Source organism: Hyperoodon ampullatus (assembly GCF_949752795.1).
Source record: "Hyperoodon ampullatus genome assembly, chromosome: 7".
NCBI lineage: Eukaryota > Metazoa > Chordata > Mammalia > Artiodactyla > Ziphiidae > Hyperoodon > Hyperoodon ampullatus.
The window spans coordinates 7,726,494-7,745,190 of NC_136920.1; the positions used below are offsets into that span (position 1 = coordinate 7,726,494).

General features: G+C 55.1%; 1 protein-coding gene across 2 annotated transcripts in view; it reads right to left on the minus strand.

Annotated features, from left to right (window-relative positions):
• Nucleotides 1-18,697, minus strand: part of LRP5 (LDL receptor related protein 5) — a 120,892-nt gene that overhangs the window by 85,657 nt on the left and 16,538 nt on the right. For both annotated transcript variants that reach the window (XM_079708286.1, XM_079708285.1), the window contains exon 2: nucleotides 4,296-4,692. In XM_079708286.1, coding sequence (XP_079564412.1) covers nucleotides 4,296-4,692 — 397 coding nt within the window. The remainder of the gene's footprint in view (nucleotides 1-4,295; nucleotides 4,693-18,697) is intronic.

An 18,697-nucleotide genomic window follows, 5' to 3' on the forward strand; every position in this document is an offset into this window, starting at 1 on the left:
GGATGGGAGTCAGCCTGCAAGGGGAGGGCAGGGGGCTCCTGGGAGCCACCTGTGCCATCGTGGGAGGGCCTGCCAGGAAAGAGAGCCCAAGCCCAGATGGGGAGAGGTGGGGCCGTGGGACATGGTGGGAGTGAGAACAGGTCACTTCTCAGACGTCCTAGTTCCTTGGGCCCATAGGCTTGCTTCCCTTCAAGCTGCTTCTATTACCGATCAAGTCCCCTCCCCGCACTCCCTCTCCACTCCTGCTCTCAGCCCCCACATCTTCAGCGGTAAAGCCTGAGCTGCCGTCCACCAGGGACCAGCAAAGTCATCAGGCACATGGGGAGAACAGGCCCAGCCTTGCCCTTTGGTGGGGGTCTCTGTCCAGCAGGAGAGAGAAAATGACACGCACACAAGCTGCCACTCCCCCGAGATGGCAGCTCCGAGGGCCACCCCCATTCATGGGGCCATGCGGCCGTCCCAGAGGGGTGTCACTTCGGAGCTGGCACTGTTGCCACCTGCTAGACGGGTTATGACAGATGATGATAATGAGCTCCTGGGGGCTTCACGTGCGGCGAGGGGCCAACCACACCCCGCCATTGTCACCAAGCTCCCCTGCTCTCCAGCCCCCATGGGGACAGAGAACTCAGAACACCTCTCCAACAAGCTCTCCACTCTGCTCTCCGCTGAAGAAGTGACGCAGGGACTATGCCCATTGGACAGGTGAGAAAACCGAGGCTCCGGAAGGCTGCGCTGCCCCAGGTCACAAGCTCTGGGAGCGTAACACGGTTCTCCGGTTGAGGTCAGAGTCTGGCCGCTGACTGACCCACCCCCCCGCCTGGGGTGGTGGTGACCTCCGGGCACCCGAGGCTCCGGGCACCCGAGGCTCGCAGGTGCCGTCGGCCAGCTCAGCAAAGGCTCCCGCCGGCCTGGTGCAGGCACCTTTCTCTCCCTGTGCTTTTCCCACCCCCAGCAGCCTGGAAAGAGCCCAGCCCTCCCGCCGTCTGCCCAGAAGGTATCAGGAGAATCAATCTCAGAGCCATCCACTCACATGCTCCCTGAACGCTTCTTGGTGGCCAACGGGAAAGGCCGGAAAATGTGCAGGCTCAAGACCTCCGCGAGGAGCATAATTCAAATTCTTTCCCCCGGGTTTCATAACAGAGGCCCGGCTGGTTTCCTTAAATGGGGAATTTGCAAGCCACCCTGTTCCCAGAGCCCAGCTGGCGTGGATGTGCTCGTTCAGAGCCTTCAACGCTGCCTCAGGCCCAGCCAAGCTCCACGGAGGAAAATCAACTCCTGAAGCAAAGCCCTGCAGCCTGGTCTCGGCGCAGAGGGCAGAGGCTGGCTGCGGTTGTGGTTGTGTGTTATTTTAGGGAAGGGCCATTTTGCATTTTAAAGAGGGCGTTGGGTTTCAGCCGGGCTTTAACTCGAGACCCAGGAGCCACAGCAGCCCCTCGTGGGCTGGGACAGGCCTGGGCCACCCCCCAGCGCTGGGCTGATGTCTTCCCGGCCCCGGGTCCTCAGGGCCAGAGAGTCCTCCCTGGAGCCCGCTCTGCCACCCAAGTGGGCAGCCAGTGCTGGGAGCGGAGGTGCCTCCCCAGCCTTGCCGGGACACCTGCCCTTTGCCACCCGTGCTGCTGAACCCGACCAAGTCCAGGCCCTGGGGTCTGTGGGTCCTCCTGGCTATGGGGCTCTTGGTCATGTGCACCCTGAGGTGGACGTTCAGACCGAGAACCCTCCTTCCTGATGACACATCAAGGGCAGTATCCCCTCATCTGAGGAGGGACCCTAGTTGTGAGGCAGAAAGGCTGCATCACAAGAGGACACACGGAGACAGCAGAGATTCCAACAGGGCCGGGAGGAGGCAGTGCTGCTCCCTGCAGACGCGAGTCTGTGGCCAGGACAGAGAATGAAGCCCACTATCCCCACTCTCAGGACAGCAGTCCTGCCCCCAGGACTCAGCTCAAACTCATGGCAAGGACCACCGCCGGGCCAGTATTTGGCAGAGTGGGCTGCTGCCCATGGTCCCTGGGCACTGGCCTGGAGTCCTGCCCTCCTGGGCAACAGCGTCTAAGGGGACGGAGCGGACACTGCTAACCTCGACCACACCACAGATGAAGCTGGGACCAGAGTCCAGCGTTATCACTGTCATTCGATCTGGTGAGTGGGACACCTGGCACCACCGCTTTGCTCCATCACGCATCAGACACATCACTGGGGCGGCGGGAGACGCGGGGGAGAGGCTGGGGCCTCAGATATCCTGCCCAGGGCATCAACACCAAAGTCAACTCTGCCTCAGGGGCAGGGGTGTGATCCCAGCAGGATCTGGGGGAAGAATTCAGAGGCAAGATCAGAGAAGATTTCAAACATTTAATAAGAAAAGACAGAGCCAGAGACGGACCAACTCCTAGGGATGCTACAGGCAAAGCCAGCCTGGGTGTGAGCGTGAAGACGACTGTTCCCAATCAAGTACCAAGCACCTCCCAACTGAGCACTTCCCAACCGAGCATCAAACACCAAGCACTCCCAACTGAGCACCTCCCAACCAAGCAGCAAGCACCTCCCAACTGAGTACTTCCCAACTAAGTACCAAGCACCTCCCAACTGAGCACCTCTCAACCAAGCAACAAGCACCTCCCAACCAAGCACCAAGCACCTCCCAATTGACTGCCTCCCAACCAAGTACCAAGCACCTCCCAACTGAGCACCTCCCAACCAAGCAATAAGCACCTCCCAACTGAGCACCTCCCAACCAAGCACCAAGCACCTCCCAACTGAGCACCTCCCAACCAAGTACCAAGCACCTCCCAACTGAGCACCTCCCAACCAAGCACCAAGCACCTCCCAACTGAGCACCCCCAACCAAGCACCAAGCACCTCCCAATTGAGCACTTCCCAACCAAGCATCAAGCACCTCCCAACTGTGTCAAGCACCAAGCACTCCCAACTGAGCACCTCCCAACCAAGCACCAAGCACCTCCTCACTGAGCACTTCCCAACCAAGCATCAAGCACCTCCCAACTGAGTGCCTCCCAACTAAGTACCAAGCACCTCCAAACTGAGCACTTCCCAACCAAGCATCAAGCACCTCCCAACCGAGTGTCAAGCACCAAGCACTCCCAACTGAGTACCTCCCAACCAAGCACCAAGCACCTCCCAACTGAGCACCTCCCAACCAAGCACCAAGCACCTCCCAACTGAGCACTTCCCAACCAAGTACCAAGCACCTCCTCACTGAGCACTTCCCAACCAAGCATCAAAACACCTCCCAACTGAGCACTTCCCAACTAAGTACTAAGCATCTCCCAACTAAGCACTTCTCAACCAAGTACCAAGCACCTCCCAACTGAGCACTTCCCAACCAAGCATCAAGGCGGGCTGAGAGGCCCTTCCATCCTGGGCTGCAGGCAGTGCGGCCAGTGTCACCACCCCTCCAGGGCAGGGGAGGGCACTGCCAGGGGCAACAGCAAGTCAGGGGCATCAGGACCAGAACCCAGAGTCCTATGGTGTTTCTGTTCCAGATGCCCAACAGCCATTTCTGACACACGAACAGCAGAGAAGTGGGCAGACACAGCAGTGGGTCGAGCACGGCCAGGAGGCAGGTGCCTGGCTTGATGCAGCCTGGCTAAGAGTGTGGCCTTCCCAGGTGGCAGGAAGAGGGAATAGAGGGCTGAGGGATGACCAAACAAACAGCTTCCGCTCATGAAAGTCTGCAATGAGCCTGGCCTGGCTGGGCAGCTCGGTCATCTCCCCACAATCTCTCCATCCCAGCCTTCAACTCTGCACATGTTCTTAGCTTTGCCGCCACTCACAAAACCCCACCTGGAACTCATGGCTGGGCCCTGAGCCTTCGTAGGTCACGTGAGCTCAGCCAGACTGGGAAGCAGGGGGAAGCAGAGGGCTTCCAGAAGACACAAGAGAAACCATCTGCAGCAAGTTCCACTTCTGGACAAGGAGTTTCACTTTTTCCACCCGTTTTCAGCTGATGCAGTCATAAAGGAAGCGAAAGGTGTGAGTTCTACCTGTCAGAGCGCTCGCACCTCCTCGGACACCATCACACACACACATCTGAGACGTTTAATGATTCGAATCCACAGCCAAGAACATCAGTTGCCTCAGAGGCAGCGAGTTTAAAAAAAAAAAAAACACTACAGGGTATCAAGGGGAAATCGTTCTCAACAACAACAAATTCTGAAAGCGAACTCATTTTAAGACTGCCGCATTTTCTCTAAAAAAGGTATGTGGGCTCAAGTAAGTTCAAGAGGGAAATCACGACCCCACCCGCTCGCACCAGGGAGGAGAGGCACTGGGTTTACCCGTGAGCGGGGTCCAAGGCGATGGCCCGCGGCTGGTCCAGGTCCTGCCAGAAGAGGACCTTCCGGGACGTCCCATTGAGATTGGCCACCTCGATGCGATTGGTCTCCGAGTCCGTCCAGTACAGCTTTTTGCCGACCCAGTCGCAGGCCAGGCCATCGGGTGACACCAGGCCGGAGATGACCACGGTCTGCACGGCAGCCCCCGTCTGGTTCAGGTAGGTCTGCTTGATGGCCTCCTCGCTCACATCCGTCCAGTACACGGCTCCCTTGGAGAACTGGAAATCCACCGCGGCCGCATCCTCCAGGCCGCTGACCACAATGGTGGACTCCAACTTGACTCCGCCGGCGTCCACCAGCCGTACGTCCCGGCGGTTGGCAAACAGGAGGAGCGGCGAGGCTGTGGGGGCAGAAGCAAACCGTGAGGACCGCAGGCTGAGCCGCGGGCCGCACAGCCCAGGACGGGGGGCTAGGTGCCCGGACCCTGCCCGGCCCGTGCCCGAGGCTCCCGGCCCCTTCCTTCCATCCCCAGCCACTGCCGGGAAGGCACCTGGGCGGGCCCAGCCACCCATTCAGAGGCTCGTTCAACGCAGCAGACAGCGCTGCAGTTCCTGAAATCACCGTGTGTCCCACCCAGGCCCCTCCTCCGCAGGGCAGGAGGACGTGCGGAGGGTTCGAGGTCAGGACCGTCTCCGGGGCTCCACCACTCCCACCACCACCATCATTATGTCACGTCCACAGTTCTTTGTGGCAGCAGGGACACGGCAAAGATCAAACACCGGGATGTAACAACTACATCTGAGCTGGGCATCCTGACCTCTTGCAAGGAGGAGATGGCCACCAAAGAACATCTGTCCCTAATCTCACCCCTCCCTGCCCCAAGCAGGTACAGATGGATAATAAAGAGTGCACCTCCTCACAGGCTGATGGCTCTTTGAACGTCACACACAGCACACAGAGTTGGGCAGGCTCCTCTCTGGGCCCCCTGGGCTCTCGGCACACAGGCCTGGGCTGTGGGTGACAGTTCACCCATTTTACAGAAGGGTAAGATAAGGCTTCGAGAGGAACAAAGTTCAACAGCACACCAGAGGTGCCACACTCTGGAACAGGCATCGTGTGCTGGTTGCACAGGTGTATTTAGTTTGTAAAAAGGCATCACTTTTCTGTGTATACGCACTTCAGTAAAAAGGTTTTTTTAATTAAAAATGGAAGTTTCCCTGTTTTCCCAGCTGCTACAATATGCTGAGGGTCCCAGTGGACCCTGCACTCCAGGACGGCTTGTCTGCCCGTCTAAGAATGCCCTGCCCTGCCCAGGGCCAGCACACAGCAGCTGCTCTATAAATACATTTCATCCTGCCCACCCGGCCCCTAGCATCCTAATTTCAAGACAGTGAGTCACCTCTGCCCTGTGACAGGTGAGAAGGGAAAGGGTGGGGTGCCCAGAAGGGTCTGGGTCCCCACTGCCAGCCAGAGGTTCCAGAGAGCAGAGTGGCAGTGACACACACCACCAGAGGCACTGCCGGCAGTCGGGTGCCATCCGAGGGTCAGAGGCCGGCCGGTCGGAGGACGGTGGGCAAGGGGATGATCCCCAGGACCAGGGAGGGTCCAGCCCTTCAGAGGAGGAAGAATCGTATAGACCAGAGGCAGAGGGCCTTCGCAGGAAGAGTCGTGTGGGATCTGGAGGCCTGTGGACCGAGGCAGAAAAGCTGCTGCAAACAGACATCCCACAGCACATGCAGGGCGACGGGTGCCCCCAGAGCACCTGCCCATTCATCGTCACCAGGGCCCCGCCGACCAGGGCCCTGCCGGCCACTGGAGCGCAGACGACCAGTAATCCCACCCCGCCTGCGAGGTTCACCGTGCCCGGCCTCCTGAGATTCCTCCCCTCTCATCCGGCAAAGGCAGGACCGGCCCGGGTGGTTCCTAACCTCGGGGGTCACAGAGCCCTCGGATAAGCTGACCCTCTCCCCAGAAACAGACACAGGTGCACACACCAAGGCCCCGTGACGTTCCCCCACCAGGATGGGACCCAGCTCCCGCCTGAGGCACCCAGCTCCCACGAAGGCCAGCAGGGAGGACGCTGACTGCACTCTCCTCTAAACGAGCACCTCTGGGCGACAGTGCAAGGGACCATCTCAGGAGAAGGCAAGCTCCCCGCTGCCACAGGTATTCCAGTGGGAGTTGGTGGCCACAGGTGAGGGACGACCCGGCATCAGCATCAAGAGGCGGACGGCCCCGCAGACAGGAGTCTCCAATCAGAGGCATTCCAGCCCCCAGGGGGAGCGCTTTGGAGGGAGGTACCCACGGGGTGAGTCGCCAGTCCCAGCTGTTGGCCAGACACCCAGTAAGTTAACCCTTCCCGCAGCCAAAGTCCCAGAGGTCAGGGAGCCTGGGCTGGGGGAGAATCAGGAGGCGGGGAGCCCTGGAAGCTGCCCCCCACCCCGCACAAAAAATCCTAATTCTGCTCTTTCTCTCCAAACTGGAAAGACCACATTTCCCCCACAGTTTACACTCTGGGCAGTTCAGGTGCATCCTTCAAAGGCCACAGGTGATGGGGGGTGGATTTCAATTTCCTGTGCTTTTCCCAAACTGAGGCTCCTAGGAGGGCCAGGGCGGGCAGGCTCTCTCCAGGAGAAGCCACTCCTGCTTCGAAGACATCTAGAAACCACCACACACTCAATTCCTAAGTTTGAAGAGGCACCCACTTCACTCTCCCGTCACCCTGGGGACTCATGGCGATGGGGGCCTCTTGTGGGGGGCTGCCCCCCCCCCAGCTGGCACCTACCTGCCCAGTGCCCCTCCTCGGGCTTGGGGAGCCCCGGCTGATGCGGCCCCAAGCCTACCAGGGGCCACGGGTACCCTGGCTCATCTGGGAGATGTGGCCTCCTGGGGCCCCTCCTTCCCCACGGGAGGAGAGAGGCTGGGGAGGCGGGCAGGATTAGAGTGGCCAGGTGAGGGGCTGGCGTCGGGACAGGCTGTCCTGAGGAGTGATGCACCGGGCTGAGACCACGACAGAGCCGGCCAGTGGGCAGGCAGCAGGGTGTCATGTAGCACATGCCAGCCTGGCTGGGACACGCAACCGAACCAAGAACCCACCCTCGTGTCCTGTATTACGTGGGGGGAAAAGACAACAAGCGACCCCATGATGGGTAAGGCGATGTCAGTCATGCTTCGCAACGTCAATGCTGCGGTTTGCAACACAGAGCAGGGTAAAGGATTTGGGAGTGGGGTCTGCCGTTTCACGTAAGATGGTCAGGGTGGCCTCGCTGAGAAAGTGACACCTGGGCAAAGACTTGAAGGGGGCGAGAGAGGGCCGGAGGGAGGGCATCCTGGCAGAGGGGATGACCAGTGCAAAGGTCCTGGGGCAAAGCATTCAGGAAGCGGCAGATGGTCCTATGTGCTCCTTCCCGAGGTAACATGCCCACGGGCCCAAGACCCTGTAGGTCAGGGGGCTCAGGTGTGTATCTCCCAGGTGAGGAGACTGCAGCTCTTGGAAGGGTGCTTTGACCTGCCCCAGGTCACTCCAGGGATGATCTCTTGACCAGTGGCCCAAGCTTTTGGGGCAGTGAGGAGAAGAAACAGGCAGTGTGAGGAGGGAGAGGAGTGCAGGGCAGAGAGGCTGAGAGCTGGGCCGGCAGCCCAGCCACCACTGCACCCCGGGACTCACACGGGGTCACCTGGCCGCCGCAGATGCAGGAACAACCCTTTTAGGAAATACCACGGTATCTGGTATTAAGGACCATAAAACGTTTAAACCCTCTCCCTAGGGATTGGCCTCACAGGACCTTATCCCAAGGAACACTTGAAGGAAGGAAAAGGTCCTAGACACAATATTTGCTGCAGCCTTCCTTATAATAAGAAAAATAAACAAATAAAAAATCTCCAACATCGGGGTACCTAGGCTGTTCTCTCAGTAGAAAGTTGTGTCCATTAAAGTAGTAAGAAAATGACTGCAGTGACACCAGAAAATGTGTAAGAAATGTTAAGTCAACACACATACACAACATAACTATAAACCCCGATTTGTACTAGAATTGCAGGTATGAGAAGGTGCTAGGTGGGGACAAAGATTGAAAAAAGGACTGCATAATGAAAGATGACTTTGTTGAGTCTCTGGATAAATATCTTTAAATGTTTTAACCCCAGGTTCCATTTATGGTGCTATGACATTCTCTGTGCAAGTTTTTTTTCAGGACCACGTTATCACAAGGGTACACAGACCGGGTCGGCCCCCCGAGTGAGCAGCCTGGAGCCAGCTCAGGGGCACGGCTCAGATCTGGGCCTCTCTGAGCTCAACGTCCTGTGAGACGGGGGCCCTCACTGCACCCCCACCTCAGAGACTGTGAGGCTTCAACAGAACAATTCATACCAAGCCTCAGCCCGGTAGCAGCACATTTTAGGCACTCAGTAAACACCAGCCGGGGCAGCGCTGGTGCTTGTAGTTCATTAAATGTTTCTTTCATTCAGTCCCGGGCCGGTCCTGCTACAAAGGAAAGCACATCAGCTCAGACTCTCGTTCAAGCCCCAGCCTGGCCTCCAGCTGCGAGATTTGGGGCCAGACTTTTTATCTCTGCTCTGAGCCTGTTTCCTCATCCATCCAGCAGGAAATGGTAACTACTTAAAAGGCACCGCTGGCTGCTGTGGGGCTGCAGTGCAGAGCACCCAGCAGGTCCTCAAAAAGTTACCTGTTGAGGGGCTTCCCTGGTGGCGCAGTGGTTAAGAATCCACCTGCCAATGCAGAGAACACGGGTTCAATCCCTGGTCTGGGAAGATCCCACATGCCACGGAGCAACTAAGCCCATGCACCACAACTACTGAGCCTGCGCTCTAGAGGCCGCGAGCCCCAACTACTGAGCCCGCGAGCCCCAACTACTGAGCCCACGAGCCACAACTACTGCGCCCGCATGCCTAGAGCCTGCGCTCCACAACGAGAGAAGCCAACACAATGAGAAGCCCGTGCACCGCAACGAAGAGTAGCCCCCGCTCACCGCAACGAGAGAAAGCCCGTGCGCAGCAACAAAGACCCAATGCAGCCAAAAATAATTAATTAATTTTTCAAAAAGTTACCCATCAAGCTACCAAGTGACCCAGCAATTCCACTCCCAGGCTTTTTGGCCAACCAAGCAAGCGGGCAATGCAAATCCGCACTACAAAGAAGTCTCACTTCCCACCGGTCAAAAGGGCCATCCGAAAAAAGTGTAAAAACCAGAAAGGCAGGACAGGCCATGGAGAACAGGAAGCCTTGTTACGCTGATGGGCGGGATGTAAATTGCCAACAGCCACTCTGGAGAAGTGTATGGTGTTTCCTAAAACATCTAAAAAACACAGCTACAGAGCATAGCGCACTTCCACTCATGGTCGTATATTTTGGGAAAACTAAAAATCAACAAGACACAGGCACCCCAAAGTTTAGGGCTGCTCTGTTAACAAGAACCTTGACTTTGGTACACCTTAAATATCCCAGGAAAGAGAAAAATGGATAAAGAAGTTGTGGTACTTATGTACAATGGAATATCACTCAGCCATGAAAACAATGTCATAAGGCTAGTAGCAGCATAATGAGTGGATTTAGGTACGATGATTCTAAGTGAAATAAGTCACACAGAAAAAGAAATTTACCATAAGATATCACTTATAGAGGGAATGTAAACATGGCTACACATGAGCTGAATTACAAAGCAGAACACAGTCACACATTTAGAAAACACACTTATGCCTGCTTAAGGGGAAAGGTGAGGTGGGGTGATGCATAAAATGAGAGTTTGAAATTAGCACAGATACTGTTCCATAAACCAAATATGTAAAAGACAAGACCTACTCCTTGCTCAATGAACTGGACTCAACACCCCCTATTCACCTCAGAAGAATATATCTGACTAGTAAGAATCTTAAAACCTATGTATTCATATGTTTCTGTAAGTGAATCAAGTGTGTGTAGAGAGGCATAAACACAGCAGTGAAAATCAGCTAAACCCCATTATAAAAATAAATTTCAAAGACAAAACACAAAGACAGCGAAAGAGAGAGAAATTCTTACAAAATTCGTTCAGGGGCTGTGATGCAACCTAGATTGACCACATCTACACCGACAGCTGGATGAGACATAAGGCCGGACACTTCAGGCTGAGAGGACTGGTGAGATTGGGTGAGCAAATGCAGACCCTTTAAAGCAATAATGCGTGCCACCCATTCCATGGGTCCCAACTCTCCAAGTTTAAGGGAATCTTACTACAGCTATAACATGCATGGGAAACCCAGAGAATGGGACACCATGTGATCGGGAAAGGTTTCTAAAACGCTCCTAATTTTTCCTCTCCTGGTGCTCCGGTTTGCCATTCCAGCTGCTTTACTATCAATCTCCCCACTTGGAGAGTCAGCGCCTTTAACCTCCTGTTTCGCACCCAAGAGAACTAAGAGGACTCAAATAAATACTTGTACATGCATGGTCACAGCAGCACGATTCACAGTCACCCAAAGGCAGAGGTAGCCCAAATGTCCATCCACGGGCAAATGGATAAACAAAACGTGCTCTACAACGAAATATAATTCAGCCATAAAAAGCAGTGAAGGACTGACACAGGCTACAACATGGATGACCCTTGAAAACATGATGCTCCAGAAGAAGACAGACACAAGAGGCCACACAGCACAGGATTCCAGTCACACGAAATGTCCCAAGTAGGTAAATCCACAAAGACAGACACACAGATCGGTAGTGGCCAGGGGCTGGGGGAGTGGGGTGGGGGATGAGGCAAAACCCCTTAATGGGGACAGGGTTTCCTATGGGGGCAATGGAATGTTCTGGAACTAGATCATGGTGGCTACCCGACACTGTGAATGCACTAAAGGCCAATGGATTATTCACTTTAAAATGGTTAATTTTACGTTGCATAAATTTCACCTCAATAGATAATTTCTAAAGGCACCACTGCACCCCAAGCCCACTGAATTCCCCCCGTGACCTTCCTTCATCCTGGCTTCCCAATCGGCTAACTCAGGCACGGATGACCCTTTCTGTGACCCTGGATTCACGCAGCCCCTTCTTGGCGTGGCCCTCAGAACACCCCCAGAGTTCTGTGGGTTCTCCGTGTTTCCCTGCCGGGGGACGGGGAGTAGACCCCTCCCACCTATTTCTAGGGTAGGTCTGCCGTTCCCAGCATCCTCAGCCCATCAGTGTCAGACAAAGGCCACTCTTTCCCGTCCTGGCCCGGGTACCAGGACCCGTGATTAACGTGCAGTCCCTACCGCAGTGGAATCAGGAGCCTGAAGACCCCAGTGCCAACAATCCCATTTTAACCCATGTAAGCATAGCCAGTATTTATATATAGAATTCATAGCAGATGTCTGGGCTTCCATTCCAATAGCCTGTATTTTACACTGTTCACATGGTTACACTAAACACAACCCAACGCACTGTAACCCAATCCTCTGCTACTACACCAAAATAAGCAACGTTTTTAGTACATGCCTTATTGATATTCACCAAGCGTTACATTGCTCACTGGAGCAGGCTGGAGGCTGGAGGCAAACTATGGATTATGGGTCAGGAATGGTCCTTCGTCCCACACCAGCCCCACGGGGAAGGCCAAGAAATGGAAGACAACGTGGGGTACACTCAGGGAGCCTACAGCGCAGTTGGGCAGGACACACATTATACACACATGCACACATGCGGTTAACCACCTAAGCAGGAAGAAAAGGCAGATGAGTGACATGGACAGGAGGTGCCTGGAGAACAAGCTGTCTGGTGAAGCTGGCGGGCTCCCTGGAGGAGGGAGACATGAACAAGACTTAGCGAATGCCTAGCGTGCGGAGGTCCGACCCCAAGATGCAGCTATGGGCTCAAGGCAATGAATTCTACCCACAATAACCTTCCTGACGCCTAACGGCTCTGGGTGGCTTCTCGCTTGGGCTTCACAAACTGGGCACTCGCCACCCCTCCTTCGCACTTGCTCACACCTGCATCCCCAGGGGCAGGAGCTCCTCCTCCAGCTGTGCCCACGTCTGCTTCCACGTGCCCTCTGTTCTCTACTTGCCCAGCCCTGCACCACACCACGTGCTGAGGAGGCTTTCCAACCAGCCCCGACTGCCGGAAGAGACAGTCCCTCCTAGTTCATGTCCTTCAGAAAGTCCTGGCTGCCCTGGGTCCACTACATCCCCTTACACATTTTACAACCAGCTCCCCAAGTTCCATAAAATCCGTGGTGGGATTTTTCATGGCATTGCTTTTAAAGTTTTTACGATATGAAAAAAGCAAAAATGTCAGAGCTTAGCTGGCAGGACAGAGAGAGAGACAATGACGCTTGTGACACTGTTGTCTGTGGTGGTGAAAGCCTGGGTTTACTAGTTTATTCAATTATGGTGGGAGATGGATGGGGGTGGTGGCTGTACAACACATGAATGTCCTTCATGCTACCGAACTGGACAGTTTAAAATGGCTAAGAGGGTAAATTTTAAGTTATGTGTAGTTTAACACTATTCAAAATAATAACATAAATAAAAACTGATGATCTAGTAGTACCATAGAATATTATAAGCTACTAAAAAGAATGACTCAGAACTACAGCTACAGCCTTCATTCAGGATTTTTTATTTTACATGTTGGCTGGTCATTAAAGCATGTCTACTATGTACTATTTATTCATTAATTGAAGCCACTGTAGACTCATCTATACCTATTTCGTGAAATGGGTTAAGATCTAATATTCCCATTTACTTTGATGTTCAAATGTTTCCTACGTTTGGACAGTGAGAGTCCCTTTACGTTGGCTCTTGGGTCCCCCTAACACGTCCGTCCCCATCATTGCTTGAGGATTTACTTTTTCTGGGACAGTGACATGCTCCAGGCTCATGTGTACTTCTCCCTGCCCCAGCCGGAGAATCAGCCCTTTCTCGAGGAGCTCTGGTTCCTTTGAGTGGAGAGTGATCCTTAGAAGCCAAGACCTGGGTGCTGGGTGTGCTCACTGCTTCTGGGCCTTCTCAGCAGACGGAGCTGGGAAACATACACACGGTGCCTCCTCCTTATTCACAGATGCCAGCCTGGAGAGTCGCCCACTGGCTCAGATTTATTTATAACCCCATCGATGCCCAGGAATTTTCCGATCATTCCTGGACATGCACATGCACAGAGAGGGGTGGAAAAACAGTCACCTGATGCACCAGCTCCCAGCCAAGGCGGCACAGGCGTGCTCTGCCCTCCTGTCTCAGCTCACACTGTAAACGAGCGGCCTCTCTAGTCGTTAGTGCCACATGGTTGGCATTTCTGTGCTTTCTGTGGGTGATTTCACTGTTGAAAATGGCCCCAGGCACAGGGCTGAGGGGCTGTTGGTGTGCAGGGTGGCTGCAGCGTGGTGTACGCACAGAGGAAATGGGTGTTAGATGAGCTTACAGCATTACTGCTCATGGGTCAGTGTGAATGAACCAACAATACCTATTAAATCAGGTGTCTTTAAACAGAAACACACGTCCAACAAGGCTGCGTGCCGATCGACAGATGAAAATGTGACCAGAAGCTCTGGGGGGGAACCCAAGCCTGTATCTCCCCCAGGACCAGTGGTTCAGAATTCACTCATTCAGCGTTTGCGGTGGCTTTATACACCAGAACTACCGTGAATAACGAAAACCCACTGTATATGTATATACGTACATCCCTACACACACACCCATAACATTTCTCTATTTCTGTGTGTGTGTGTGTGTGTGCGTACATGTGGTAAAAACCCATGACTTCATGGCTGTCCTTGCAACGTTAAACCTTTCCTCGGGGTACCTTCCAGTCTCCCCTCTTTCTACGTTTGTCAGTATGCTCTCCAAAGTGGAAACGTGGCTTTTGTGATTGTCAAAATATTTACTTACCTGCTCAGTATCACCAACTCCCAACCACTCCCATAAGCTCTGCTGGCCTCCCCCCACCACCAACCTCCCCCAGCCCATGTCACCAGTGGCACCTCTACGTGGCACCCCACCATGACCTCCCATCCTCAGATGCCAGGCACCAACATTTCTGCACCGGGAAGGGAAGGGAAGGGAAGAGCACTCCCGGGAATCGTGCTGAATCTATACATCATGGAGGGGAAACCTGACATTTCCACGATATTGTCTCCCTATCCATGAACCTTTATTTAGGTCTTCTTTAGTGTCCCCGTAAAATTTTGTTATTTTTTTTGGCATACATTCTGGCACATTATTTCTTCAATATACCCCCAGGTGCTTCAAATAAAATTCAAAGCATTAAAAAAAAAATGAAACTAGCATGACGGTAACAGAAAGAGATTGCCAAATTCCCATGAATCTTATGATAAAACATGAAACTTCAAAGACACTTGGGTTGGGATAGGGACAAAGCCTCCCCCATTCCCCAGGCAGAAAAGCTCTATGCCCCCTCTAAGAGGAAACGGGTGAAAAGCACTGATCTGGCTAAAACGATGGGGACCAAGGAGAAACCTGTGCGGTCCCCCAAAGTGCAAGCGAACGAGCCTCCCCAGCTCCGAGCACAGAAAAGCTCCCTCTCCTCCAAGCGCAATAAAAGAACCACACGCGGCTTGGCCCAGAATGAGCCTCGGAGATGTTAAAATGGCTGGAAATAGTCACTGCTGTACGATTAGTAGCATCTCAGCAAAATCACACCTCGGTGTCTCACGGAACTTTCCTAATTAAGGGAGAAGCAATACTAAAAATCCAAGCTCACTTTTCTGTGCGAAGTTCCTCGAAGCCGAGGGCCCCCCGCCCCACATTTCCATCCCTGCCCTCAGCTCCTGGGAGGCCCTCGCCACCTGTGCTGCTCTCACAGCGGGGGCAGCGGCCACGGCAGCCCTCGTGCAGCTACAGCGACCACAATTCCGGCCACAGAACCCCGTGTTTGATCTCAGGCTTCGACCCAACTGAGATAGGCTCTTTTTGGGGACACCATCCTGCAGTTGTCTAAATGTCCTAAAGGACAGACTTGACATTTACAACAATAATAAAATCTTGGGTTTCCTTTAACTGAACAGATGTTCTGCCTTTTATGGAAAGCTCGGCAAACTCAAACTTGTAGGCCTGAAAGGGCTGAGCCCGAGTGATGAATCTCTGATAACATCTCCGAATGCCCGAGAATGATTCTACTCCCCAGTTTCCACCTCAGCTGAGTTATCACAGCCCCCACCCAACCACCCATCTCAGAACCCACTGAGCCAGGGAATATCCCCGAATTCCTCTCTCCGTCCCCCCACCATGGCCTCAGGCGCCCAGGCTCCCCTGCACGGTCCCCAGCCTCTCCACCCCCAAGCCTTTCACTGCCCCCACTCCCACCAAACCCTCCCTGGTGGCTACGCCTGGCCCAGGTGAAAGCCTGGGTCCTCCGGGAGCCCTCCCAGCCCGCCCCGCTTCCCCGAGGGTGTTGTGTGTACCCTCACCAGGCGGGCCACACCCCACTCCCCAGGGCAGGGATGGGGGTGTCACCCACACGGCCCCATGCAGAACAGGGCTGGCTGCCAAAGGGGCGGTGGTCCACCCTTCCCATTCCAGGCACTTTTTTTTTTAATTTATTCATTCATTCATTCGGCTGCACCGGGTCTGAGTCGTGGCATGTGGGATCTTTTCGTGCGGGATCTTCGTTGCAGCATGTGGGCTCTTTAGCTGTGGCCCGTGGGCTCTTAGTTGCGGCATGCGTGTGGGATCTAGTTCCCTGACCAGGGACGGAACTCGGGCCCCCTGTACTGGGAGCGCGGAGTCTTAACCACTGCGCCACCCGGGAAGTCTCCAGGCGCTGTCTTGATGATGATCGATTGATTGATTGAGTTGCTGCCATGCGCATACAAATAACGAAGAAACGCCAGATTTCGCTCCAAATCTGTAGCAGATGTCGCCACGGTGGGCAGACAACTGTAAGCCATTCTGAAGGACAGCCTGCCTTTTCCCAAACCAAGACTGCTCGGGTTATAAAGAGCTTTTATCGCGACCACAGGGGTGGGGGCGTTCGGAACAGACACAACTAGAATGTGGCTCCTGGGGCCGGGCACACGGGTGATGGCTGGGAAGGAGCTCGAGGAAACTTCCGGAACACTGGAAGTCCTACGTTCGACCCGGGCTGACAGGTGAGCTGTGGACATTCACCAACCTGCTTTCCTAAGGTCTGTGTGCATGGCTGGGTGCGGGACAAAGGCCACCCCCCACCCCCCACCCCCGTCCCAGCCCAGCCATGTGGTCACACCCTGCTCCCCGCACGCAGCCCACACTTGTCCGGCTCCCAGTGCCTCCTCACCTGCCTCCCCCCTGTCCACACGTTCCCCCTCACCGCCCCGACCCTCAGCCAGGCCCAGGCTCCCAACTCAGCTTGGAGAGTATCCTCTCCCTTCCAGCTCAGTCACCCCATTTCTGATGTTCCCCAGCCCCCATTCCAGTCTACATACACACACACACACACACACACACACACACATGCACGCGCGTGCTCGAGCTATAGGAAGGTGGTAATTAACCCTGAGGCCCCCGGCAAGCTTCCCGAGCAGGGTCCACATTTCAAAGGTCAGGGAAGCAGGCGAACAGGAAACGGTCGGGGGCAGGTTTGGGGGGGTGAAGCAGGAAAGAAGAAATCAGCTGCAAAAGATAAAAAGAAAATGAGGTAGTTTGTTTCAGACACCTTAGAGCACAAAGAAACTTAGGACGCGGGCCTCCCGGTCTTCATGAAACAGGGAGATGGGCTGGGGGGCTGTCCCCTGCATGGGGGGCTATGGCCCTGACATGGGGCCACTCAGGCCCTAGGGCAGGCAGGAGGGCACACTGGCCATGCTGAGGACAGGACTGAACCTCCGTTCTGGGAAGAGCCTGGGCTTGGTAGGTACTGGAAGACCTGGGGGACAAACAAAGGGCCAGAACCTGACCCAGGCCCAGTGCCTGCAGAGGGACCCCTGGGTGTCATCAGGGCAGCCAACCGCCCCCAAGGGCTACTCTGAGGGTCCCGACCCTGACCCAGCTGACCTGGCCCATTCCAGGAATGACCGTGTGGCCCTAATTCCCACTCAGCAAAGGGTCACCCCCAGCCCAGGGTCACCCCCAGGGATGACATCAGATTGTCACCTAGCCCCCCACCTTGCAAGTGGTAACCACCAGTGCCCAGCCCCCAGCCCAACACCCCCAGGGGACCACAGACCCAAGGGGGCCAGGCAGAGCAAGAAACGCCTGCTGTGTGCTCCCCACCCTCTACCTTTGCCCAACTTACCCTCATGACCCCCTGCTGAGGGAGGAGCTATCTTATCTACCTTTTTTTTAGCAGATAAGGTATCCAAAGCACAGCGGTCACCAAGGTCACATAGCAAGGCCATGCAGCACGCAATTGGCAGCGGCGGGGGTGGAGCCCCAATCCTGCGCTGGGCTTTTCCCTCCACCACCTCCCCTGCCCCAAAGCCCTGTGGATTCTAGACTAAATCTGTGTGAGGGGACAAAGCCCCAAAGCAACCAACAAGTACCTCCAGGAACATAAATGTCGACAAATCTCACCAAATCCCTCGATGAGAACCGCTGGGAGCTTACTCTGACCTTAAGACTCAAACAGGATGCTGGGTCATCCCACACGGTCAGCGGAGAGAGAGAGGGCCACCATCCAGAGGTGACAGCTTGAAGAAGCCACCCCAAAGCGAGGGTGACAAGCAAAGAGCAGTGCCGGCGATGTCGTGTGTCACTCTGGGCACAACCCAGCTCGTAGGACACTCATCGCCCTCTCTCCCCAACCTGTCAAGGCTGCCTAGGCAGAGGGGGACACAGGGGCACGTGATTACCACTCTAAAGGCTCTGGGAAGTCTCACAGTGAGAAACCTAGTTCACTTCCTAAGCCCCAGGACTCCCCAGATTTATCTGATCACAAATAGTTTCTAGTCTTGGCCCAGGGGATACGTTTTGAAAAACCTGGGGTCCTAGGATGTTGGTGATCTCAGCTCCGCACCCTCACTTTCCACCCCCCGGCTGCCTCCCCCGCCTTTCACGGACAAGGAGGCTGACGGCCACTGAGATCCGGGGCTCCCTGGGGAGGGGGGCCTCACTCACCCCACACATGCAGCTGCCACGAGGAGCCCCTCTGGCTGTGGCCAGTGGCTGCCAGCCTTGATGGAGAGGCTTCCTCCATCTGGTTACGAGGAAATCGTTTACAACAGACCACCCGGGTTACAGATGACCCAACAGTCTCCAAGGCATCGGTCCACACTCCACGACCAACGCAGCACAGAACCGGTGACCCACCTGACCGGGACCCCCAGGCCGAGTGCTCGCATCCGGCCCACAGGCCACCCAGAGCTGGTTCACAACCACTGTCTGGAGTCCAGTACAAACACCAGTGAGGGGAGGACACATCCCACGCCAGGGCCAGTCAGCAGAGACAGATGGCCTTTCCCCAAACCGAGTCCATTACTGTAGCCCATCGGTGGTGGAAGCCA